We start from the raw sequence: 24,153 nt of genomic DNA on the forward strand, positions 1-24,153 counted from the left end.
TTTCTTTTCAACTTTCTTTTTTACCTTTTATGTATTTTGTCTTCGTATTTTTGTATTTTGTATTTGTCTTTTGTATTTTTTTTGTCTTTTGTCTTTTATTATTGTTATGGTTTTTTATTTTCTATGTATAATTTTGTAACTTTCTATTGTCTGAAAAAGCTTAATAAATATTACTTTAAAAAAACAGATGCCCTTCTCTGGACCCAGCCTGGCTATGTGAGCGGGGGGGACCTGGCATGGAGAGTCCCGTCTTGCCCAGTGCCTCCAGCCATTGCCAGGATCCTGTTCGCCAACCAGTTGGGAATCTGTTTGCTGTCTGCACACAGCTCTGGTGGAACAAAGCAAGGGAGTTTGCTGACTGATCGGGGAGGGGGGTGATTCTGTACCCCCCCCAGGGATGTTGCTGGACCCCCATCTCCCAGCATCCCTTTCCACTGGCCCTACTGGGAGTCCGGGAAGCTCTGGAGGGTGGCAGGCTCCCCATCTCTGGCGCAGGGAAAGGAAGCCAGGAGTTGGGGCAGCGAAGCCAAAGTTGTGCCTTGCCTGCCGGTAGCCCAGCGAGGGGCACCCACCACCCCTGGGAGGCTGACCCTGCCGGCTTCTAAGTGGAGCAGCCAACTTGAAATGGCGCAGAAGCGGTGAGCACCCACAGGCACAGGGGCCAAGGGACCCCCTGGCCAAACAGGCCCTTCCCTCCCACACCAAAGGGCCCTTGGCAGGCGAATGCCGCTGTGGCCCCTGGACGGGCATTGACACCACTAAGAAACACAATCCCATTGGAGCACCCAGTGCAGCCGCTTCCTGCCGGGCCAAGGTGCCAGGGGGAGCCAGGAGGAGCCAGGGGGCACAAGGGGGCGCAGGGTCCCCCCCCAGCCGATGCAAGTGGCGCAGGAGCAGCACACACTGCACACAGGGGAAACACCTGCTGCTTCTGACACTGCCCCATAGAAACCAAAAAGCAAGCCCCACCTCCCTGGAGAGGGGCAGGGAGTGGATGGAGGAAGTGCAGATGATGGCCAGAGGTGCCCACTGCCCCCTCCAGGGCCGGGGCATCCACAGCACTGCTGCTCTGCATGTCGCAGGGGGGAGAGCCAGGCTCCCAGCGATTCACAGCAAGGCTGCTTTGGACATGCATCTTCCCCCACCCCCTAAAATTCCATTTTTATTCAGGAAAACGCTTCCCTGGCCTGTGCAGCACTGAGCAGCTCCTCCCTGCCTTGCTGGAGAGGCAGACGTAACCCAACCCGGCAGCCGTGAGAGAGAGAGAGAGAGTGCGAGGGCACCTCTGCACGCACCATGCAAAGAATGCGAAGGCGAAAACCACAAGCCAGGCTGCAACAGGAAGAGCGATTTAATATTTCCTGATTTAGGGGGAGGCGAGTGTGTGGAAAGCGAGGGGGGAGCTAATCCCCCCGCCGAGGTCAGGCCTGCCTTCATACCTAATACGTTATGGGCCGTGGCGCATTACCCAACCATCAGATTACGTGCGGAGACCTCGCTGCTGCTGCCGCTGCTGCCGCCGTGTTGGTGAAAAAAACAAACCCCCAACAAAATCAGTTCCACATGGCAGGTAGAGGGAGGCAGCTGAGGGGGCTGGCCCAGCGGTACCTGCAGGGGTCCAGCGGCCGGAGGGGCTGCCCGCGGCCAGTGCTCTTCCTCTCCTTGGACTGCATGTTCTTGGGGAGGTGGACGCCCACCGTGCAGCTGACCCGGAGCAGGAGGGAGACGAAGAGCTCAGCGTAGAGGCCCACAATGGCCGGGCCACACTCCGGGACAGACATGATCTCATGCAGAGCGCATGTGGCCTGGAGGGGGGAGAGGGGAGGTCAGGAGGGGGCACCAAGAGCCGGGAGAGGCACCCTGGGGCGCTCAAGCAGGGTGCCCCCAAGGCAGAGGGGCGGAGTCTGGGCCGCTCAAACGTCCCTGGGAGGATGGAGAGACCGTCCCTGGGGCTTTCCGTGGGCCTGGGGGGCAGGAGGTCCCCCCTTTCCCCAGCTCGAGCCCCAGCGGGAAACCCCGGGAGCCTTTGCTGCCGGCCAGTGGGGGAGAGATGGGCCTGCTTTGCTCCTGGGGCCCCCCCAAGTGTTGGCTGCTGGGAGGCAGGTGGGCCTGAAGAGCAACGCGTAGGTCTGAAGGCTGAATCAGAACTCCGCGGGGTCAAGCAGCCACAGCAGACACACTCCAATGTGTGTGTGTGTGTGTGTGTGTGTGTGTGTGTGTGTGTCGCATCTCGCTGCCGTGGCCACTTGAAAGGGGAGAGGCTGGGCTGCTGCTGAACAATGGCCCTGGGGTGGGCCAGGGGGGGTTGCAGGGGCCGGGGTCGGCTTTCAAGCATGACGGATCCGCTGGCATCTGTGTCTGGTTCGGAGGAGGAGGAGGAAATTTTCACAGCTGCTTTCCTGCTCACAGAGCTGCCAAGCGGCGGCGTTTATTTTCTTGGGGGGATAAAACGCAAAGCGATCTCCCTGGAGGACGAACACCTGAGAGGGCCTTTATGAGCCGGCGGATTAGCGCTAATAGGCATTATATGGCAAGGCCTCTTTTCCAGGGACCAGGCCTGGCACAGACACCCGAGGGGAGGAAATGAGGGCAGCGGAGGGGGCGCGGCAGCAGCCCAGGTGTGGGGGGCGGGGGGGGAGGAGGAGGAGGAGGGCTTCTTAGCAAGCAGGCCGGACACTCACCGCCAGGGGGAAGAAAGTGGCCACGCGCTCAGAGCCGCTGCCCCGCAAGAAGGACTTGTTCTCTTTGTAGGGGACGTCCCGGTTCACTTTCTCCAGCAGCAGCTCCAAGACCTGGGTGGCGAGGGGGGGCTCCGAGGCCAGGGCCCGCCACATCAGGCAGCTGCAGCTGAAATGGGGAAGGGGAAGGAGGAGGCCAGCGTCAGAGGCTCCCCAGGCCAAGGAGCGTCTCCACCCCCATCGTTCTGCCCAGACACTGAGGTCCAGCTCCGAGGGCCTTCTGGCGGTTCTCTCATTGCGAGAAGCCAAGTTACAGGGAACCAGGCAGAGGGCCTTCTTGGTGGTGGCGCCCGCCCTGTGGAACACCCTCCCTTCACATGTGAAGGAAATAAGCAGATATCTTATCTTTAAAAGACATCTGAAGGCAGCCCTGTTTTGGGAAGCTTTTAATGTGTGACATTTTAATGTATTCTTAATCTTTGCTGGAAGCCGCCCAGAGTGGCTGGGGTAACCCAGCCAGATGGGCGGGGTATAAATAATAAATTATTATTATTATATGGCTGCCGGGGGAGAACAGGGAGCCCTGCACTTTCAGGCATCGGCCAGAAACAGGGGCTCCCCCAGCCCAGGATGCTCAGTCAAGGCTCTTCTGGCTCCAGCTCCTGACTCAGCAGAGCTCCCTCCCCACCTTGGACTCACATCCCTGGGGCTGAAGCCAAGAGGGGCTCCAAAGAGCCACAGCCAGAGCCTCTGGGCTGCAGGAAGCAGACGTGTGAAGGGGCAAGAGAGAAAGAGACCCCTTGGGCACCATTCCTGGCCTGGCTGACCTCAGCCAGAGCCTTCCTGCACCACCTCCTTACCATGGGGGGAGGAGAAGGGAGATTCTCCTGGAGAAAAGGCCCCCCACCAGAAGCAGCTGCAAAGGCTTTGGCCAAAGGGCTCCAGCGGACGCAGGTGCAGAGCCGCCTACCTGTCCAAGGGCAGAGGGTTGCCCAGGAGGCTGGAGACCACGGCGGCCTTGTGCTGCGAGGCCAGGATGTGGACTGTCTGCTGGGCCGCCTTCCGGACAGCCTCCTCCTCCACCTCCTGCAGCTTGGAGTGCACCACTGCCAGGATCTCCGGCACCTGTGGGGGGGGGCACAGGGGGCTCAGGGGCTGCCGCGACAGGCACCCCCCAGGCAGAGCAGGAGGGAGGGACCCCTCAACTCCATCCTCTCAACCTGTGGGTCCCCAGATGTTGAACTACAACTCCCATCACCCCTAGCTAGCAAGGCCAGAGCTCAGGGATGATGGGAGTTGTAGTCCAACATCATCTGGGGACCCCCAGGGAGAGAACCACTGCCCTAGGGGGAGCACATAAGGGCTTCTGGAGTGGGCGCCCCCCCACTTGGCACTTGTTGCCAAGTCCTCTACAAGAATGCAGGAATCACAACTGAAGCAGCTGTGACAGGTTGGGGGCCCCCCATTGGGGATGATTTGGTAGTGACCCCTGCATAGGGGGGTTGGACTAGACAACCCTGGGGGGGGGTCTCTTACAATTCTACAATTCTTTGATTAAGAAGGGGAAGCGCAGAGAAGCCCGCCAAGCCTCTGCCCCAAAGACCCAGGATCCCAATCCAGGGAGAGGAGGGCCCCCCCCCAGCCTTCCTCCTAGCACCCATGGACATTCAAGAGCCCAAGGAGAAGGAGAGAAGGAGGGAAGGAAGGAGGGAGGGAGGGGAGCCCCCCACCTCCGCCTCACCTTCTCCAGCAGGACAGCCCCGCGCTCCTTCAGGAGGGAGTTGACCACCACGGTGGCTGCGCGGGAACAGTTCTTGTCCGGATCCGCCAAGCCCTCCAGCATGGAGAGGAGGAGGCTGAGCAGCTGGTCGGGGGGGAGCCGCTTGGCTATTACCTGTTGGGCCAAGCAATAATAATAATAATTTATTATTTGTACCCCGCCCATCCGGCTGGCCTTCCCCAGCCACTCTGGGCGGCTTCCAACAAAGATTAGAAATACATTAAAAGGAGGACAGGAACTCATCAGGCAAGGAACCGGCCCGGCTGCCCCAGGAGACCCAGGGGAAGCCCCCGACCCCCTCGGGAACAAGCGCCCCCCCCTGCCCAGGCTGAGCATCTCAAGGTCCCACCTGGGCAATGTTGCAGCAGGCCTGGAAGAGGGTGTTGACGTCGGGGTCTCTCAGGGCGGTCTTCAGAGCTTTCAGCTTCTCCAGAGACTCGTCCTTGTGATCTCGAGCAAACCCTGCGCGGACGGAGAAGGGCAGCCAGTCTTTGGAGGCATCGGGGGGGGGGGGGGCTTTGCCCACCTGGGCCACACAGCTCCCCTTCCAGGACCATCTCCCCCCTCCCCTGCAAGCCCCCTTGGCAATCCCAGCAGCTCCTGCCTGCGCAAGCGATATACCCCCCTCTGCTGTCCAGAGAAGGAAGCAGCATCCCAAAACAACCACTGCTCTTCATCTTTTTTTGGGGGGGGGGGGTACTGGACTGAGTGCCAGCGAGTTCAGGGGAAAGGGCAAGGTCAAGTTCTCCAGTTCCCACTCGTTTTGCTTCCCCCCCACCAGGAAAAACAAGGCCGGTGGGAGCCAGGAGGTGGGAGCAAGCCCTGGTTGAAGTACTCTTTCGTTGAATTTGGGATTTTAATGAATTGCTTTCCATAAAGTTTGACAATAGAAACACATGAATGCAATGTCAAGTCCAGATACAGAGACAAGCAAATCACTTAAAAGGCTGGTTGACAAAGCCAAGTCCTCATTGGGTCCCAGAAAGGCCCCTGTATGGGATGTCACAGGAGGCTGTTTGTGCATCGTATGCAAGGGGCCCTCCTGGGGAGATGGGATCTGCAGGGGCCCCTGAGATTGGGGTGTGGAAGGGGGATCCTGGTGCCAAGATGCGCAAGGCTTCCTACACCTGGACCAGCACCTTGGACTCAGCCTTGGCAGAGCCAGGTATTGCAGAGGCCAGGCTGGCCCTACACAGGAGGAGAGGGAGGGACAGAGAGATCCCACCAGGAAGGTTCGCGCTTTTGCCACCCGCCCCCCCAAGAAACAAGCGCTGGCTCTTACCCTCATAGTAGAGCTGGATGTACAAAAGGCTGTGGACACAGTCGACCGCGTGCTGGCGGGTGCCGACCAGGGAGTCGGTGCAGCGGGGGGCAAAGAGCGCGATCAGGAGCCCCACGTTGTAGAAAGGGACCACCGTCTGGGAACACAAGGCACCAGGAGGCCCATTGAGAGCACGGCGGCAAGGGGGCTGCCATGCCATGCCCCAATTACAGTCCCCGCAAGGGGGCAGCACTGGGCCACAACAACCTGAGCCGCTGTCGGTCAAACTCACGCAAGCCAGCAGGGCCAAGGGCTGACAGGAGCCCCCCAGGAGCCAGAGAGAGCCCCAAACTCTGTGCAAGGCAGCAGGTGGCTCACCACTCTTGCAAGAGCTTGGCTCGCGTCGGGAGCTCTTTTGGCACGGAAGGGGCCTGTCCTGCAGAATGCCCTCCCGTCAAATGATGATGATGATGATGATGGATGATGATAATAATAATAAATAATAATAATAAAGCTTTATTGTCATTGTACAACCTGTGTACAATGAAATTAAATGAGTAAAATTAAAATCAGGTAGGTGGGACTTGCGGAAGCCCACTTAACAATGTTTAGGAAAATAAGGCTATAACAAGAACTTGTCTGTATTGTTTGTCTTTTCTGCTTGTGCTTTTTATTTGTGTTATAAAATGAATAAATTTTTTTGGGGGGGAAACACACCAAAAAACCAATGAAATTAAACGAGTCTCCCTCCCCCCGCCAAACAATCTCTTCTTGAACAATACACCACCTCGTAAGTCAATTTCGCTATGTTATTTTCCATTCAGCAGCCTAACAGCCCACGGATAGAAGCTGTTTTTTAGCCTGTTGGTACAGCTGATTATACTTTTATATCTCCTGCACGAGGGCAGAAGTTTAAAGAGGTGCTGGCCGGGGTGTGAGTCATCCCTGAGAATTTTCCTCGCAGGGAGATAAACAGCTCTAAGGCATTCAGAAGACATCTGAAGGCAGCCCTGGGGGCAGGGAAGCTTTTAATATATGAGGTCTTCCTTTTTATATTCTGTTGGAAGCCACCTAGAGTGGTTGGGGAACCCAGTCCGATGGGTGAGTTACAATTATTATAATGATTGAATAAACTGAGCACTGTGAATGGCAGTTCCCCCACGCACAGTCCAGTCAGGTGCGAGGTTTCGCACTCTCCACCAGGCACCACGCAGCCAGGGGTGGAGCCGGGGAGACACAGCCAGTGTGCCACATTGGGAGGGCTGTTGGCAGCACCAGGCGGGCACCAGGCCCCGCTCCCCAGTGGCTCTGGGTCTGGTGCCAATGCGAGGGACTGCAAACGCGGGATAAGATGCTCCAGACACACCTGTGGTCCTGAGCAGCCCAAATATCAGGCCAAGCCAAGCAAAGGCAGCCCTGTGGCTGCGGGAGGGAGGGGAACTCACGTTGACATTCAGCTTCTCCCGATAGAACTCCAGGACGGCCGCGCTCACTTCCACGCCTCGCTCCCTCTCGTGCTCCTTGGCGGACTTGATCCAGGGGCTCAGGTGCTGCGGAGGGAGAAGGCGGAAATGGCAGCTCGGCCAGAGAGATCCCACAGAGGGTCCCCTTGCAAGAGCCCCCAGAAGGGGGCAGCAGAGGCCGGGCAAAGGGTGGCCCTGGGAGGAAAGATCTCTCAGCCCTTTGCCCGGAAGGAGGGAGCTGGTGTCTTGGAGCAAGAGGGTGGGAGAGAAGGGGGCAGACAGGATGCCTCCCCCTCTCTCCAGGGACTGCCACAGGTGGGCCGGGGCGGCTGCTCAATGCGCAAGGCCCGCCCACCATAGGAGGGCTGTGGGAGCCCCCCGGGTCTCTCTCCTTGCTCCCCCTACCTCAAACATGGTCTGCAGGCCATGGGGCGTCATGTGTCTGTGCAGGATGCTCTTCAGCAGGTCTTTGAGGGCACGAAGGGTGTCGCACCACAGAGGCTGAGCGTGGAAAAGGAAGGGAAGTTGAGGCCCAGGGGCCACTTCCTGCCTCCCACCTGGGTGCGAAGGCTCCACACAGCTTCTCTCACCCCCCACCCCACCCCAGAAGCCCAGTCCCATGTCCTGTGGAGCCCAGAGACACTCCTGGGCAGGTCTCTGCCTCTGCCCGTCCCGGGCACCAAAGGCCTGTCTGCACAGGCCCAAGCGGAGGGGACCCAGGGATGAAGCTCCCCCACTCAAAGCCACCTGGAACTCCCCCCCCCCGGGAGGGGGGCCGGTTGACAAATGCCAGAGGAGGAACCATGTCGACCTGCGGCAAGGAGTTCCTCCAGTGCCACCTGGACAAGGGCAACCGGGTGCTTGCCAGAGCCCGTCCCTGCATGCCCAACAAAGTGGCCAGCTGTGGATGGAAGGGGCTGCTCAGGCAGGCAGGGAAGGGGGGGGAGGCAGAGGGAGCTCCGTCCGGCCGTACCTCTTTGTGCTCAGCCTCCAGCCCCCCGTCCTTCTCCCTGGGGGCGTCCGGCAGGGGCAGGGGGAGGACGCTGCCCAGACAGGTCTCCAGCAGCTCAGCCTTCTCAGCCTCGCTCAGAGGCGGCTCCAGGACGCTGCAGAGCAAGTTAAGGGGGCCTGGGAAAAACTCCTGAGCAGGGGCACCCCTAGGGGCAGGAAAGGGAAGAGCTCCACCCAAAGCATCATTCATGTGTGGCTCTCAGATCTGGTGGGCTTAGTTCATTTTATGGAAGTGGCACCAGACAGGTTTGGAGGAGCATCAGTGGCCAAAGAGACCAGCTGGACGCCAGACAGCTCTTGGCTTCCTGGCAACCTGTCAGCAAACCCCTAAGTCTGAATCCCCCCCCAAAAAAAACCTCAGCTGGGCACCCTGTGGCATCCCCGGCTGGTGTTTCCAGTTGTGCCTCAGATACAGGCTGGTGGGGAAAGGATACACCAGGAACATGCAGGCCGTCATCGCCTTCTGGCGGATGGGAGTTCGCAGGGAGTCCAGAGGCTCCGCCTTGATAAAATCCTGCGGAAGAGAAAGCGTGAGAGGAGGGGGCCGGCCGCCACAGCCCCTTGCCCCTCCCGGGATGACGCCCCCTCCCACGCTGCAAGCCTTGTGGGAGATGCGGAGGCATTAGAAGGACAGACAAGGCAGCCGTCTTCAAAGCTGCGCAGAGGAGGAAGAGGGGTGGCCAAGGTTCACAACCCAGCAAGAGTACATCCCGTTGCATCTAGGAACCCTCTGCAGATGGAGCAGGCGGCCCAGAGAAACTGGGTCCCAGGCAGGGAGGGGAAGGCACTCTGCACAGGCTCAGAGCACTCTGCAGCATGTCACATTCTGCAAGTGCTGGCCCTACGGACCATCCCTGGGGCCGAATCCCTCTCCCCCCATGGGCGTGCTCAGGGCTTGGGAGACGAGGCTAAACTGAGAGCCAAACGGGAGGAGCAGGTGAGGAGGACACAGGCCAGAAACGGCTGCAAGTCCCATCCATGGCAACATCCTCTCCTCACCATCATCTGTGAAACCAGCTCCGCCTTGCGGGAGAAGGTGAAGTCGCCCGACTGGGTGCTGTTACAGATGGCCTGGCAGATGAGGCAGATGCTCCGGATGAGACACAGTTTCAGCATCAGGTCCTGAGGGCAAAGATGCAGGGTGGCACTGAGGGCACCAGCGCCAGCCTCACAGCCCCTCTCTTGCTCGGAGGCGGGAGGGTCGACTGCCACCCACCCGCCCAGGGGGGCTTTTGCAGGCCCAGAGGGGCAGGCATGGTCAGGAGGGGAAGGCCAAGTGCAGGAGGAATGTGGAAGGGGCTGAGCACCTGCCTCCCTCTGAAACGTGGCCAGAAGAGGGGGTGCTCCATCCCAAGGCAGAGGAAAGCAAAGACACACCCCAGGAAAGAAAGCTCCAGGGGACCCGGGGTCAAAGGGGGCCGGGGCCAAACCTCCAGCTGCTCGGAAGCAAGTCTGGTTCTGCTGCCCGGGGCTCTTCTGCTCAGGAGTGCCCTCCGCCCCCATCCCACCCCCCGGCAGGACCCTCGCTGCTGGGGGCCTCAAGGTCAACCCCCCCCCCCAGTGAGGGGAGGAGGACGTAACACCAACTGGGCTTCCAGGCCAGCATCTCAGAACACCCAGCGTGACCCCACCAGAGAGATTAGTGCAAAGGACAGACCGGAAGAAAAATGTTAGTGCGAGACTCCTTGCAATGGGCGTACACACCCAAACACACACACCCCTTTCCTGGGGCACAGGGGGCCTCAGCCTCGCCTTGGGGGTGAGGGCAGAGTTAGAAGTGGGCAGCCGCTCCAGCCTCTTTATGATGCCCTTTACATGGGGAGCTGCCTTATACTGGTCTATCACGCTCAGTATTGCCTACACTGGCCGGCAGCCGTGGCTCCGCAGGGCTTCAAGCAAGCGTCTCTCCCAACCCTACCGGGAGATTTCAGGGGGGACTGAACCCTCTGCTTGTGAGGCAGATGCTCTCCTCACTGGGCTACACAGCCCTTCCCCTTTCTGTGGACCAGCTGCCCAAAGCCCTGCAAGGGGGCAGCAGCAGCGGCAGCAGAAGCAGGCAAGAGCTTGCCCAGAGCTTGCCCTAAGCAGACCAGGCCTGCGCTTCCAGGATCAGCTGGCAAACCAGGGACCAGTTCCTTTCTGACCAGAGGGGGGCTTGGGAAGGGGTGGGATTCAGGGACACTCTTCAGTGCAGCAGGAGATTGCCATCAGCTTGCTCATCCTGGCCTTGACAGGACAGATAGGCACCAGTTGTGCCAGTTAAACCAATGGGAGCCATGGGGCAGGGAGGCTTGCCCCCCAGCCTTGCCCCCCAGCCTTCCTCCTAAGAGCTGACTAGACAAGAGAGAGAGGCAGACCGAGAGGACAGAGCGAGTGCGAGCCAAGGGCCTGACACTGTACCTTGGTTTCTACTTTTATTCCCAGAACCTGGACAAAATAAAGGAGACACGCATTAACCCTCCAGGAGGCCAGGACTGAGAGGCCACTGAAGCTGCCCTCCTCCCGCCCCCCCCCCCTGGTCACACCTGACCCCAAGAGCCCAGGCTCACCTTGGTGTTGAAGTAGAGGAAGATGTTGCGGAGGATGTCGGCATCAATCCGTGCCAGAACCAGCTCCTTGGGGGCGTGCTTGGCCACAAAGCCGTAGCACAGAATGAGGGTGCTCTTCACCTTCTCCACCTCGTTGTCACTGCGATCCTGGAGGGGGAAGGGGGGAGAGTTACGGGTCGAGTCGGCTCTGGATCACTGATGGAAAGATTTCAAGCAGCAATTTATTACGCTTATATTTTATGATTGATGCTAATCTTGTCCAATTTATTTACATACACTGGTGCCCCGCAAGACAAATGCCTCGCAAGACGGAAAACTCGCTAGACGAAAGAGTTTTCCGTTTTGGAGGTGCTTCGCAAAACGAATTTCCTATGGGCTTGCTTCATAGAATCATAGAGTTGGAAGAGACCACAAGGGCCATCGAATCCAACCCCCTGCCAAGCAGGAAACACCATATAGAATCATAGAAAATGTCTTGCGAGTTCCTGCGGGTTTTTTTCCTCCCCCCCCTTTTCTAAGCCGCTAAGCTGCTTATCAGCTGATCCGATAAGCCGCTAAAAGCCGCTAAAAGCTGCTAATCCGCTAATCCGTCAATGGGCTTGCTTCGCAAGACGAAAAAACCGCTAGACGAAGAGAATCACAGAACGGATTCTTTTCGTCTTGCGAGGCACCACTGTACATACTGTATTTTTCGCTCCATAAGACGCACTTTTTTCCTCCTAAAAAGTCAGGGGAAATGTCTGTGCATCTCAGGGAGCGAATGCACTGGGCGGCAGAGGGATCCCTCAGCTACCACTGCAGTCGCGAGCTGAGGGATGCCTCCGCAGCCGGAGCCATGGCTCCCGTCTGTTGCTTGCTGTGCAGCCAGCAGAGAAAGAGCCGCTGCGCTGCTCTCGCTCTTCTGGTTTCACAGAGAAGCGGGAGGAGGAATGGACAGGAGCAAGAAAAGTGAGAGCCGCTTACATGCTCTGCACAAAATTTTTTCTTGCTTTCCCCCCTCTAAAAACTAGGTGCGTCTTATAGGAAGATGCATCTTGTGGAGCGAAAAATAGGGTTCTCTCTAGATATTCAGTTGTTATAAGTTAATGATGCTTAGAATACATAAGCTCTCGCATAGATCCATCTGGATATTGTACAAACACACAGATCCTTTAAAAAAGATAAAGAGGACAGGCCATGAATCTCAAGTAACGGAAGCAAACACTCTTCAAACACCTCAGAGAGTAACTTTTCGCCTGCTGCCCACATGAGGGAAAAGTGTGTCTTCGTGATGCTCATACCTTGAAGATACTGAACAGCCCTGCGGATTTTTTGAAGACGTCCGACTTCACGAACTCCTCCAGCTTGGCAAGGGTCTCATCCAGGTGACTGATGGCACACAGCCCCAGGCAGGAGGCAAGGCCCTGGAGGGAAGGGAGCAGACCCAGGCGTCAGGGGACGACAGCAGCAGGGCCAGCTGGAAGGCAAAGGAGACCAGGCAGGGGCCCCCTTCCTTGCCCAGAGCCCTCCTTCTGCCCACCCCTTGGGGCAGGTGGGGCTGTTGGGGCAGCCATTCCAGCCCCCTCACCTCTCGCTCGGCCTCCTCCTGATATCTGGCCGTTTCCAGGAGCTCCTGGAGTTGCTTCCGCACCAGATCCTTGTTTGGACAAGCAGCCAAGGCCGTCCCGATGCATTTGTAGAGGAAGTTCTGGTGCGCAAGGGAAAAAGGGGGATGAGAGCCGCTGTAACGACTGCCCACCAGGCAGTGGCGTAGCGTGGGTTGTCAGCACCCGGGGCAAGGCAAGTAATTTGCGCCCCCTAACCCGTGGATTTGCGCCCCCTAACCCTAACCCCCAGATGTTGCGCCCGGTGCGGCCGGCCCCCCCTGCACCCCCCACGCTACGCCACTGCCACCGGGAACTGTCCAGAATTTGCCCCCCAGGACACAGCAGACCCCAAGGAGAGAGGGGGAGCTGGGCAGTCCCTGGCCTAAAGAGAGCAGCAAGCCCACAGCCCCCTGGCAGGAATCACTCAGCCCAGGTCAAGAGCCAGGAGGTTGGATCCTGACTCTGCTCTCTCCTCGCCTCCTCCCCAAACAGCCCAGGCCACAGACCTTCTCCAGAGGAGACCCGTTGTAACTGCTCAGCTGCCTGCCCATCTCCAGGAGCAGCTGACTGGTCCAAGGTGTGTCCGAAATGGCCTCCAGGGTCTGTCGAAGGAACTGTGGGCAGAGGCATTGGCATGGAGGGAGAGCATTAGCCCAAGGGCACGGCCAAGGATTTCGATAAAGTCCCCAGCAGAGAAGAAGGGCAGATCAAGTGGGTGGATTATGCCGAAATGGCGAAAGTCACCGGGAGAATCAGAAATCAGGAAGACCAAAATTTTAATAAGGAATTTTATAATTTATCTTAAAAACCATTGTAAACAGTTAAAATCATCAGTAGGATTGGAATAACACTTATAGTTTCATGGTGTATTTTGGACACAGTGGAGGGGTAAAAGATTTGGATTATCATAAAAGATGCAGGAAGAAATGATTAACAAGAGGACCCACAAAGGGGAGGAGGGAATAAGTCCAGGAGATCCTTTAGAATTATTTTTTTAAAATAAATTTATTCGGGTTTCAAATTAAAATTTTACAATCACAAACATGCAACATAAAAACAAGATTCCAAGGAATCTCCTGGAGTTCCCTCCTCCTCTTCGTGGGTCCTGTTATTGATCATTTCCTCCTCCATCTTTTATAATAGTCCAAATGGTCTTTAGAGCCTTGTTTCTATGTTGCATGTTGGATATGTGACTGTAAAATTTTAATCTGAAAAACCAAATAAATAAATTCATTTAAAATAAATAAATCAATCAAGTATTTTGACTCCAGTTGCTGGAAACGGCAGGAGGGGAGGGAGTTGCTCTTGCGCCCAAATCCCGCTTGCAAGTTTCCCTTTGGGGCCTCCGTGAGACCAAGAGGCTGGACCAGATGGGGCCCCTTTGGCCTGATCCAGCCGCTCAGAAGCTCCCTTGCCCTCCCCGCAGGCTCTGCAGGAACCAGAAGCACCACAGAGCCCTGGAGGGAAGCCAAGTGCGCTGGGAGAAGCTGCGCATGAAGCCCAGGGCTGCAGCCTCAGAACCACAGGCGGGTCTCACCTGAGCCCCCTAGACTGGGGGGGGCGGGGCGGGGAGGCACCCAGAAAGAAGAAGCGTTTGGATTTGATATCCCGCTTTATCACTCCCCTTCAGGAGTCTCCAAGCGGCTCACATTCTCCTTTCCCTTCCTCCCCCACAACAAACACTCTGTGAGGTGAGTGGGGCTGAGAGACTTCAGAGAAGTGTGACTGACCCAAGGTCACCCAGCAGCTGCAGGTGGAGGAGCGGAGATGCGAACCCGGTTCACCAGATTACAAGTCCGCCGCTCTTAACCACTACACCACAGCTGAGGAAGCATCAGATTGCGCTGCTCAGGTGTGCAAGGAGCAGCAAGGTGGGCATGTCGCTCTCCAGGAAGAAAAGGACCCCGTCACTGTCACAGAGCCAAGTTTAAGAGGCTGGAGTTGGGGGAGCGAGGGAGGGAGCGAGGCATCTGGACAGGGGCATCAGCAAACCTCCTGGTGTACCATCAAGAGTGATGCTCAGCTCTGTCTGTTTTTATCTGTGTACAATTTATCTGTAAATATTCCATATTCAGTAAACAGATAAAAACATTAGCAGGATTACTGCAATAACCTGCAAGTTTTATAACAGTATATATTTAAGGAAGATAATTAAATGTGCAAGTTAAATGAATTTGGATCTGCAAAAGATATTAAATAAATTTAAGGAACAGCAGAAAGAGGGGGGAGTCAAATTTTGGAATTTTAAATGGATTGTAAAACTAATGAAATGTGTAAATTTGAAAAGTGCGTATCTTTAAAGGATTGCTGCTCCGCTCCGAGGGGCCCCTCGCTCAGAGGAGGATGGAGGATGGAGCCTGCCTCACCTGGAGCAGCTGGTCTTCCCATTCCTTATGAGACAGAGAAGCCTTCGTATTTGCTGGAAGACAGAAGAGGAGAGGGGATTCGCACAAGGATTCCTGCTCTGAATCACGATACCTGAGGACCCCCCAAGCTCAGTGCTCCGTCCCCTCCTGGCTGGGATTGGCTTCTCTTCACATCCAAGGGGGAGTCTTCCTCCACCCCACCCCCCCAAGCTATGCAGTTCAGGCTCCTGACACGGAAATGGCAGACCCAACACCTGCCATATTTCAGCAACTGGCGCACCCCCAATAGAGCTGCTGTTTCTGCTTCTACCGCCACAGATTCCCTGGAAGGATCCTGTGGACACCAGAACCTCAGGGGGCTGCTCTGCATTCGGGGCCAGGCTCATAGCTCCCACTGTGTGTGGAGGTGCCCCCCCCCAGTCAAAAAGGGGGCGGCAGAAGAGTCAAGGGCTGGGGTCCCTTCCCAAGAGAGGCAGAGGTGCTCTGCGGCCACCTCCTCACCTTTACCTTCCAGGTGTTCCACCAACGCGGGGATCTGCTTGCCCCACAGCGGCCCCAGAGCCTTGTGGACGCTGAGGTGGAGCACGTTCAGGAGGCGAAGGACGGCGGCAGCACGGCCCTCCCCCACGTAAGGCTGGGAAGAGACGACCTGGGAGGGAGAAGAGCAAGGGGGGTTGCAAGGGCGCCTTCCTGGAGCCACACGCCAGAGCCACAGACAGAAAGCCCTTCCAAGTTGGGGAGGGGGGAGCTTCCAGCACAGCCTTTGGCTGAGAGCAGCACCCGGGCTCTCCCTGGGGCAAGAGGGGGCTGGTCAGCGGGAGACAGCAAAGGACCACCTCTCAGGGGGGCTTCAGGTGTGATTCCTGCATGGCAGGAGTTTGGACTAGACCTAGGAGTCAGGGGTCGGCAACCTAAGGCCCATGGGCCACAAGCAGCCCACAGGGGTCGTTCAACCGGTGCATGTTGTTGTTGTTTAGTCGTGTCTGCCTCTTCGTGACCCCCTGGACCAGAGCACGCCAGGCACTTCTGTCTTCCACTGCCTCCCGCAGTTGAGTCAAACTCATGCTTGTAGCTTTGAGAACACTGTCCCACCATCTCATCCTCCGTCGTCCCCTTCTCCTTGTGCCCTCCATCTTTCCCAACATCAGGGTCTTTTCCAGGGAGTCTTCTCTTCTCATGAGGTGGCCAAAGTCTTGGAGCCAAAAAACCGGTGCATGAGCTGCCCCCAAACCAAGCCGCCCGCTCAGCGAGTCCCTGTGCGCTGTGCTAAAGTGGCCCGACACAGCATGGGGACTCGCTTCTGCGGCATCATAAATTGCATCTGCGCAGATGCAGATGCTGAAAATCACTGTCGTGCGCACACATACACACACACAATCCTGCCCACAAAGGAATCTCTGCTGGAATGAACCAGCCCAGGCGAGGTAAACTGTGGGAGTGCAAATATCCAGAGTGTGGGGATCAGGTGGGATTGCTATGAGGAATTATAAAATATGGAGCAAGCCATTGTGTCCGCCATGAAAGCTTGGCATTGACTGGGTTTGATTCATTGACAATAGTTTCTGATCGAATCCCACAGGCCTCTGCACCTCGGCCATTTGCTTTCTCTACGCCTGACAGGCACATATGAGCATTCTGAAACACAGGCCAGTTGCTTCACTGGGCATCCTCAGTATATAAAAACGGGTTAGTTTAATCTTTAGATATATCTTAAGGGCCAGGAAGAGAGTTCACAGGGAGAGGGCAAATACTGCCATCCTACCTCTCCTGTGTACTCCTGTTTATGACCTCCGGGGTTTGGCTGAATGCATTCCTCCTTTTATTCCTATTTTATTTACTCTGAACTACATATGCATGCTCAAGTAGGAGATAGTTTCTTTGTAGTTAACAGAATTTCTTCTGATCTGACTTTGTCCCACGTGGGGGTTTTGAAATGCTCAGAGGAAATCTGATTGGTTCTTATGAACACTGTGTAAAAAGTTCTTTTGTGAATAAAACGACCTGGGCCAAGGGGTGGACAGTTTATTATTGACACTTCCTCCCAAAGTCTTGCTGGTCAAGCCTCGTGTGTATTCTATTAATCAGAGTCCAATCCTTCCTTGCTTTGAGAAGGCTACAGTAAACCTTGCCAGCCCCTGGTCTAAATCCTGTCTTCACTAGAGATCCAGGCAGCTGCAAGGATCAGAGGACCCGGCCTGTGGAACGAACAGCTTCTGGACTGAGGACTGCACCATGCAGTGCTTTGTGGGTGTCCCTGTGGGTGTCTGTCTGGCCACTGAGAGAGCAGGACGGTGAGAGGGATGGGCCCCCTGGGCCTGATCCCGCAGGGATGCTCTTGGGCTTGCCGCAGGAAGCTGGGTGCCACCAGCCTTCCCTAGGCCAATTGTGAGCCCCCAGGCAGCTCAGGAGCCCCAGTGAGGAGCCCTCTAGGAGGAGAAACTGCCTGCAGAGAAGACTTGCGCCACGTGCCTAACTGGAGGGCGGTTGGGCACAGGGAGAGAGCGCCTGGACTGGGGAGGGGAGAGCCGTTCTCCAGGGCACAGGGGCATCTCTGCCGGGGCTGAACGCACCACCTGGTGTGGCTCCACAGGCGTTCTCACCCGTGCATCAGACCGGCTCCTCACACTTACCAGAAGCCTTGCCAGGAGAGCATGAGGGGTTGGAAGCGTTGCTGCAAATAAAGAGGGGAATAAACAGTAAGGCAAGACCTCCTGTGTCCACACACTGTGGGAGAAAGCAGGCGTGGGGGGCAGCAACATCATCTGCATTCTGCAAGGGGCAGAAGAGCAAAACCCCAAGGTCTCCGCCAGGCTCCTTGCAGGGAAGAGTTCAGGTCCCGGGGCCTGGCCTGCGCAGAAGCTTCAGAAATCAGAGCTGGTCTGCGCAGGACTCAAGCTGCCGCCCCCACCCCCATTAGGCTGTCTGCAGCCCCCCCCCCCAGAAAGGTAGTTTGCAGAAGAACAACATTTACAACATCTGCCCAAATCAGGCAACATCTGCCTTCCGCTTGCGCAAGCTGACTTTATGAAAGCAGAGATTTCAGCAAAGAGCCAGCGCTCCCGGCAAGGGCGCACCCAGCCGGCCTCGGGGCAACGGGATACGAACCCCCGGCTTCGTAGAGGAGCTGGAAGTCGGGCTCATCCTTCTCTTGCCTCTGCGCAGCCAGGAAGATGAGGCTCTTGCAGAGCGGGGTCAGGGCGTTGCTCAAGTGGATGGGGATCACAAACTCCAGGAGGTACGGCCAGAGGACCTGCAAGGGAAGGGAGAAGCAGGCCTTGGCGAGGCAGAAGAGCAGGTGCTCCCTGGGCAGGCAGGCAAAGCCAGATGGTGCAGGAGGCTCCCCACCTCCCCAGCGCAGCCACTGCAGACTGATGAGCGCATGCCTCAAAATCTGGCCCTAGCCAGAGCATTCCAAGCAAGGCAGAAGCCGCTGGTGCAGCGTCCAGGGACCCAGAGCGAGACCCACACGCAGCTCAGCGCCTGCTGATCTTCTCAGGCTCCAAACCGCTTTGGAAGCTCTCTGCGCTCCCTTTGGAGGCCCCCAAATCCCTGGGACACTTTCCAGGTCAGGCAACGGACTGTACCACACACACTGCAGGGAGCGCAGTTTGGTCATAGCTGCCCCGTGCAAGAGCACAGGATGAGACGGCCAGTCTGCAGCTGGTTTTAAAGAGGCCTCTGCGTGACCAGCCTTTGCTAGATGTTTGACACCACTTGGTGGAGCCCGGCAGAAATCCTTGATCTGCAACCCAGGAAGCAGCCACGTCAGGCCCTTTCCTTAGGGAGACTCACGTCGGCCATCCTGTCGACCGTGGTGCTGATGAGGAAAAGCGTGTTCACGCTGATGTCCCGGACGTGGCCATCCGTCAAGTCCTCCGTTTCCAGGGAATGTCTCCGCGGGAGCTGGGGGGGCTGGACAGAATCAACGTTACATAGGTAGAGAGCCCACCCCCCCAAAAAAACCCCACTTCGCTTCTCACAAGGCCTTTGCAAAGTGAAGCCACCGTGGACACGGGAATGGCAGGTGGGTCCCACAAACCCTCACTGAGACCCTCGGCACCCCATCAGCCCACGTGGGAAGACTGGGGACCCACCCTGAGGCCTGTGGGGGCCTGGAATTCCTAGGGCCAGGTCAAGGAAACTGAACCGGAGAAGCTGGCCGCTGCCTTGGACCCGGATCTTGAGTTGAGGAGAGGCCTGGCCTTGAGGCTGCTCCTCTGCAAGAGCCTCACCTGGTCCGTGGGGAGGGCACACTGGCGGACGAGGAACTCGATCAGGGCTTCTCCGCCTGGCTGCTCCAGGTACCCGTGGTGGGCCATGGCGCTGATCAGTTGCACCACGGCCCGCTTCACCTGCGGAAAAGCACCCGAGGAGTTGCCAGCTGGGTGGGCTGCCCTTGGGACCCTCCCCCCTCCTCTTGCCCCCCCCCCGACTTCAAGGGAGGGGGCTGCACAGAACTGCCCTGCACACAGGTCTCCAGAGGAGAGTGTAGTGATCAGATGGGATTACTATGAGGAATTATAAAATATGCATCAAGCCATCATGTCTGTGATGAAAACATTGCATTGACTGGGTTTGATTCATTGACAACAACTTCTGATCAAATCCCACAGGCCTCTGCACCTCTGGCCATTTTTCCTCTACTGCCTGACAGGCACGTATCAGCATTCTGAAACACAGGCCAGTTGCTTCACCAGGCATCCTCAGTACATAAAGATAGCAGGTTACTTTGATGTAGTTTGTTAATCTTTAGATAAATCTTACGGGCCAGGAATACTACCCATCCTTCCTCTCATGTCTACTGCTTGTTTATGACCTCCAGAGTATCCTAAAAGCATTCCTCCTTGCTCCCTATTCTATTTACTCTGGACTTCTATGCATACTCAAATTAGCTCTTTGTAGTTTTAACTTTTAACTTCATCCCCACGTGGGGTTATTTGAAATGCTCAGAGGAAATCTGATTGGTTCTTACGAACACTGTGTAAAAAGTTATTTTGTGACTAAAACGACCTGGGCCAAGGGGTGGAGAGGAACTATTATGCGCACTCCTCTTGCTGGTCAGGCCTCTGTGTGTATTTTATTAATCAGAGTCCAATCCTTCCTTGCTTTGGGAATGCTACAGAGAGCAGGGAGGGGGGCTCTTGCCGCCCTGGCAGTGCTCCCCCAGCACCACGGAAAGGCCTTTCAAAACATCAGGTTGCACAATTCCGGCCTCCCTGACCCTTTCAGGGCAGCTGCCCTGAGTGGGATGATGGATTTCCTCCATGAAAAACAGGCCTAGGCAGCAGCTCCAGCCCCCTGCCCAGAAAGGGGAGCCACATTCAGCCCTGTCATGGATGAGGGGCTTGGCCTGGCCATGTCCTCTGAAAGATCCAGACTGTCGCCAGGGGCAGCAGCTGCACTGGGCTGGGCAAACTCCTGCCCCACAGGGCGCCTTAGGCAGGAGGAGCAACTCCCCCCCCCCACAGGCTGGGCACAGGGGCACCACTGTCCCCTCTGGCCCTCCGGCATAAAGGACAACCCAGAGGAACCTTACAGAGCAGAGAGGGCTTGAGGGAGGCATATAAATGCTTGCAAGAAACTTCTGGTGTGCACTGAGCCCGGCTGGAAGTTAGCAGAGGAGACATTGAGGGGAGGAGAGCTGCCTCTTTCTGTCCCCCCCCCACTCACCTTATTGTTGTTGTCCTGCAAGGGCAGCTTCATGGAAGAGAGAATGAAGGGCTTCTTAATCTCCATCTGAGAGGCTGGGCAGAAGAGGGACAAGCAGAAAGGGCTGTTTAGCCGACCAAAGCTCCACGCAGGCGCAAGGCAGCCCTACGCCACCGCCGCCACACCTCCAGCCCTGCATGCTCCTTCGACCAGGGAGCACGGCATGGGACCCCCAACTGCCTCCAACCCAGAGCTCTGAAGACTGCCACCCATGGAGGAGAGCAGTGTGGCCGAGGCCACGGAGGCTATTTGGGCAGTGCTGGCCAGCAGCCAGGCAACGCAGAGCTTCTCCTGCAGAGACACCCAGCTGCTTCTCTGTCCCGGCCTCAGAGCGGGCTGTCCTAGCAAGAGCCCATGAGCAGCCAGAGCCCACGGCCGTGAGCCTGGCTGAGCCGAGGAGGGGGATAATCTGCTCCTGCTGGAGTCCACCCACAACACCCTCCCTTTGCAGCCCTGGCTTGCTCATTCTGAATTGGCCCAACCCTGGCCCAGCCTGCTGCGCGGCCCCCAAGCCTGCCTCTGGCGGGACCTCACACCTTTCTCTTTCAAAAAGGGACCAGGAAAGATTGCTGCAGAGTTGCACTTCCTGGCCCAGACCTTTTCAGACAACCCAACAGAACGACCCCGAAGAGTCACAGCAAGGAGGACAAACAGGGTCTAGACCTGTGGTTCCCCACAGGGGGGCAATTTGATGCTTAAGGGGGGCAATTCAAGAATGAGTTATGAACAGTAAATGGCCCTTTAGGCTTCCTTCATATGAACAGGAGTTCACTAAGAATTATATGTCACAGGGGAAGGGGGGATCAGGGTTTCAGAGATGCTTAGGTGGGGCATGGCCAAAAAAGAGACTCAAAGAAGGCGAGAGGCAGCCACCTCAAAGCTCACCCACCCTTGCCAAAACCGGGCGTGGGATGAGCCAAACTGCAGCCATGGGGACCCAAGTGCAGCAGTGTAAACAGAGCCTGCCCCTGAGGAAGTGCAGGGGGGCATCTGGCCACAGCTGCTCCTTCTCTGGGGAGCCTGGGAAAGGCAGCCCCCTCCCCTCCCCTCTGTCACTCACAGGCACTGTTGATGATTTGACGTAGGATGGTGAGGGTTCCCACGCGCGTCCGCTCATTGCCCGACTCCAGCTTTGGAAGCAGAAATCCCAGCAAACGGTCCGGGAAGGAAGAGGCTGCAAGAGGGAAAAGTTGAGACCAGGATCGTCACCGTCGTGCGAGGAAGAGGAGTGTCCTCAGTACTGGATTGGTGACCATTTCTTAAGCTGGGCTACAGGCTGGATAAACTATGAGGAAGGGGGAGGCTTGCATTTTCTTGCCGAGTTATTTTCCTATTTAATTGTATGCTAGTTTGTTGTTTAAATGCATCTCTTTGTGCTGAAGGGGGGCGTTTATATTTCCCTACTAACAGTGGTAAAATGAGCTGTAGTCCTATCTTAAAGGAGCAGGTGGTTGATGAGGCCAGAAGGTGTCTTTAATGGTTTTATAGCAGGTCTCTTGTGAGCTGTGCTTCCTTTGGGTGAGTGTCCCACATTGCAAACTCTTTTGGGGTATAGTTTTGATTTGGAGTTTAAACTGTAAAATGTAAAATATAAAGTGTTTCTAATTTGTTGTAAAATCAGGCAATTGCATTTCATCCAGCAGAGCTTTGCTGTTACTGAAGGCAAATGAGCAGAATGGTCACAAATCCAATACATTCAGGATTGGCACAGTCCGTAAGAAATCCAGTTGCAGCAGACTTCACTTAAACTTACAATAACTTATCATAAGTCTAAAACCTTAACACCAAACATAATACTGTGCTCACTCATCCGCTGCCAGGGCAGCCTTCCAGGTGGACACACAAAGGGGTCCAACCCAGGACCTGGAGTCACAGGGCAGCCTCCTCAGCCTTAGGCCAGGCCAGTCCCTGCACCAATCCAGGAGCCAGGGGGATCCTGTGCAGCAACAAAGGAGCCAAAATGGACACGTGTCACAAAACCATTTGATGACCGGGTCAGGCAGCGGGAGAGAAGGACTTAAGGATTTGTCGGTTGAATGTTATAAGCTGCCGTTCAAGTCAAAATGAAAGAAGATTCCAAGGCAGGGTAGAAAGAAATGCAAAGTTACAACTACAGTGGACACTCGGGTTGCAAACGTGATCTGTGTGGGGATGCACATTCGCAACCCACAGCGTTCACAACCCACGTCCGCGCACGCCCAGGTTGCAATTCGGCGCTTCTGCGCATGCGTGACCGCCGAAACCTGGAAGTAACCTGTTCCGATACTTCCAGATTTCGGCAGTCCGTAACCTGAAAAAACAAAACCTGAAGTGGCTGTAACCCGAGGTATAACTGTATGTTGTAACATAGTCAATACAACTAAGAGGAATAAAAGCATTCCACCAACTAAAGATACCATAATTCAAAAAGCCTGGGCAAACGAGGTCTTAAGTTGACACTGAAAAGTTTGCGGTGTCAGTGCCAGAGGCTCTCGCTTGTGAGGGCGTTCCACTCACTCAAGGAGCCACCACAGAAAAGGCCCTTCCCTGCAGCACTGAGAAATGTGCTCCATCGCCTTCAACATGTTGTGGCTCTTTTCTGAACCTTTTCCAGCTGGGAACATGAAGACCCCTCAGCTCAAAACACTGAAGCAGAAATCCCCCAGCACCCCCTTCTGAAAGGAGAGGAGCCAGAGTTTTGCTCCAGAGCTGATCCCACAAAACACCCCGACCAAAAGCCAATGCGAGAGCCAAGAGAATCCACATGGGCCCCCTCCTCCCCTGTCCGGACACGGGTTATCCATCAAAGCTGCTCCTGGGCCAAACCCTGGCTCAAAAGCTTAACTGAAACGAGACCCCGTTTCAGGCTGCCCCCAGACACTTCAGGCACCTCGTCCCAAAAGGGGGGATTGGAAAATGGGAGATAGTTGCTCTAATCTTTTGGGTCCAGTCAGGATTTTTTTTTTAAGACAAAACGGTCTCACGACCGCCTCCTTCAACTGTACTAATGTGCTGGGACTGCAACAAGGCCCTCTGTGCTTCGTAAAAAGAGATAACGACAGGGCTCTAAGGAAATACAGGCTTGCCAAAAGATTACTCAAGAGATGTGGGGAGGTGGAGAGAGAAAGAGGAAGAGCTCTTGCACAACGGAAGTGTGAACTGGAGGGCGAAAAGAAAAGAAGTCACACTTCGACAGTGGACAAACGTTGCCAGATGTCCGTGTCCCTGCCAGAAACAGCTCCTTGAAGAGCGATGGCTAGAGAGCCCTGTGATTCATGGCACTGCAGGAACCCCAAAGTGGGAAGGGAGCAAAACACAGCAGGACCAGAGGCGGCACAGCAGCAGGGCAGCCAACCTTTGCAACCCCGAGTGCCAAAGAGGAAGTTCTGAATTTCATTCCAAGTCACATGCACATGGGCTCCTATTGCTCAACATGTCACACCCAGAATTTTCAACTCTGCACTGTCGCCAGGAACTGCGGCACCTGCAGCGGGCAATGCCCTCCTGCTCAAGGACTCGTGACGCAGGACACCCAGCCCTACATTTTTGACCCGGAGGACGGACACATCAGGTGCAGCACACAGCAGGGGCCCGTAAGGCACAGCTGGAAGGGGCAGACCATTCTCCCAGGGCCACAAGCCTTCCAGGCACACATTGCCCCCAAGCAGGCAGCGGCTGTGCAAGCGCTGCACGTTGCAGAACAGGAAGGAAAAAGCTCCTGCGTAACTGGAAGAGCAGAAGTCTGCTCCTCTCCAAGATTAGCAAAATTAA

The 24,153-nt window shown here is 56.2% G+C and overlaps 1 protein-coding gene and 1 long non-coding RNA gene across 8 annotated transcripts in view; one reads left to right on the forward strand and one right to left on the reverse strand.

Moving 5' to 3' along the window:
• Positions 1 to 24,153, forward strand: part of LOC308593217 — a 285,688-nt gene that overhangs the window by 74,287 nt on the left and 187,248 nt on the right. The gene's annotated exons all lie outside the window — the stretch shown is intronic.
• MROH1 (maestro heat like repeat family member 1) overlaps positions 1 to 24,153 on the reverse strand; it is a 60,118-nt gene that overhangs the window by 6,967 nt on the left and 28,998 nt on the right. For 5 of the 7 annotated variants that reach the window (XM_081204312.1, XM_081204315.1, XM_081204314.1 and 2 more), the window contains exons 11-34: positions 21,464 to 21,577; positions 20,365 to 20,438; positions 18,927 to 19,046; positions 18,487 to 18,606; positions 17,800 to 17,944; positions 17,325 to 17,365; positions 15,196 to 15,343; positions 14,695 to 14,747; positions 12,835 to 12,942; positions 12,310 to 12,429; positions 12,023 to 12,145; positions 10,743 to 10,889; positions 10,594 to 10,620; positions 9,193 to 9,315; positions 8,628 to 8,707; positions 8,156 to 8,288; positions 7,588 to 7,683; positions 7,165 to 7,269; positions 5,741 to 5,876; positions 4,808 to 4,920; positions 4,420 to 4,572; positions 3,649 to 3,803; positions 2,682 to 2,847; positions 1,609 to 1,805 (exon numbers count right to left, since the gene is read on the reverse strand). In XM_081204312.1, coding sequence (XP_081060438.1) covers positions 1,609 to 1,805; positions 2,682 to 2,847; positions 3,649 to 3,803; positions 4,420 to 4,572; positions 4,808 to 4,920; positions 5,741 to 5,876; positions 7,165 to 7,269; positions 7,588 to 7,683; positions 8,156 to 8,288; positions 8,628 to 8,707; positions 9,193 to 9,315; positions 10,594 to 10,620; positions 10,743 to 10,889; positions 12,023 to 12,145; positions 12,310 to 12,429; positions 12,835 to 12,942; positions 14,695 to 14,747; positions 15,196 to 15,343; positions 17,325 to 17,365; positions 17,800 to 17,944; positions 18,487 to 18,606; positions 18,927 to 19,046; positions 20,365 to 20,438; positions 21,464 to 21,577 — 2,797 coding nt within the window. The remainder of the gene's footprint in view (positions 1 to 1,608; positions 1,806 to 2,681; positions 2,848 to 3,648; positions 3,804 to 4,419; positions 4,573 to 4,807; positions 4,921 to 5,740; positions 5,877 to 7,164; positions 7,270 to 7,587; positions 7,684 to 8,155; positions 8,289 to 8,627; positions 8,708 to 9,192; positions 9,316 to 10,593; positions 10,621 to 10,742; positions 10,890 to 12,022; positions 12,146 to 12,309; positions 12,430 to 12,834; positions 12,943 to 14,694; positions 14,748 to 15,195; positions 15,344 to 17,324; positions 17,366 to 17,799; positions 17,945 to 18,486; positions 18,607 to 18,926; positions 19,047 to 20,364; positions 20,439 to 21,463; positions 21,578 to 24,153) is intronic. The other 2 variants (XM_081204317.1, XM_081204318.1) reach the window with 2 other exon arrangements.

The sequence above is a fragment of the Podarcis bocagei genome (genome assembly GCF_964188305.1).
Source record: "Podarcis bocagei genome assembly, chromosome: 8".
Taxonomy (NCBI): Eukaryota; Metazoa; Chordata; class Lepidosauria; order Squamata; family Lacertidae; genus Podarcis; species Podarcis bocagei.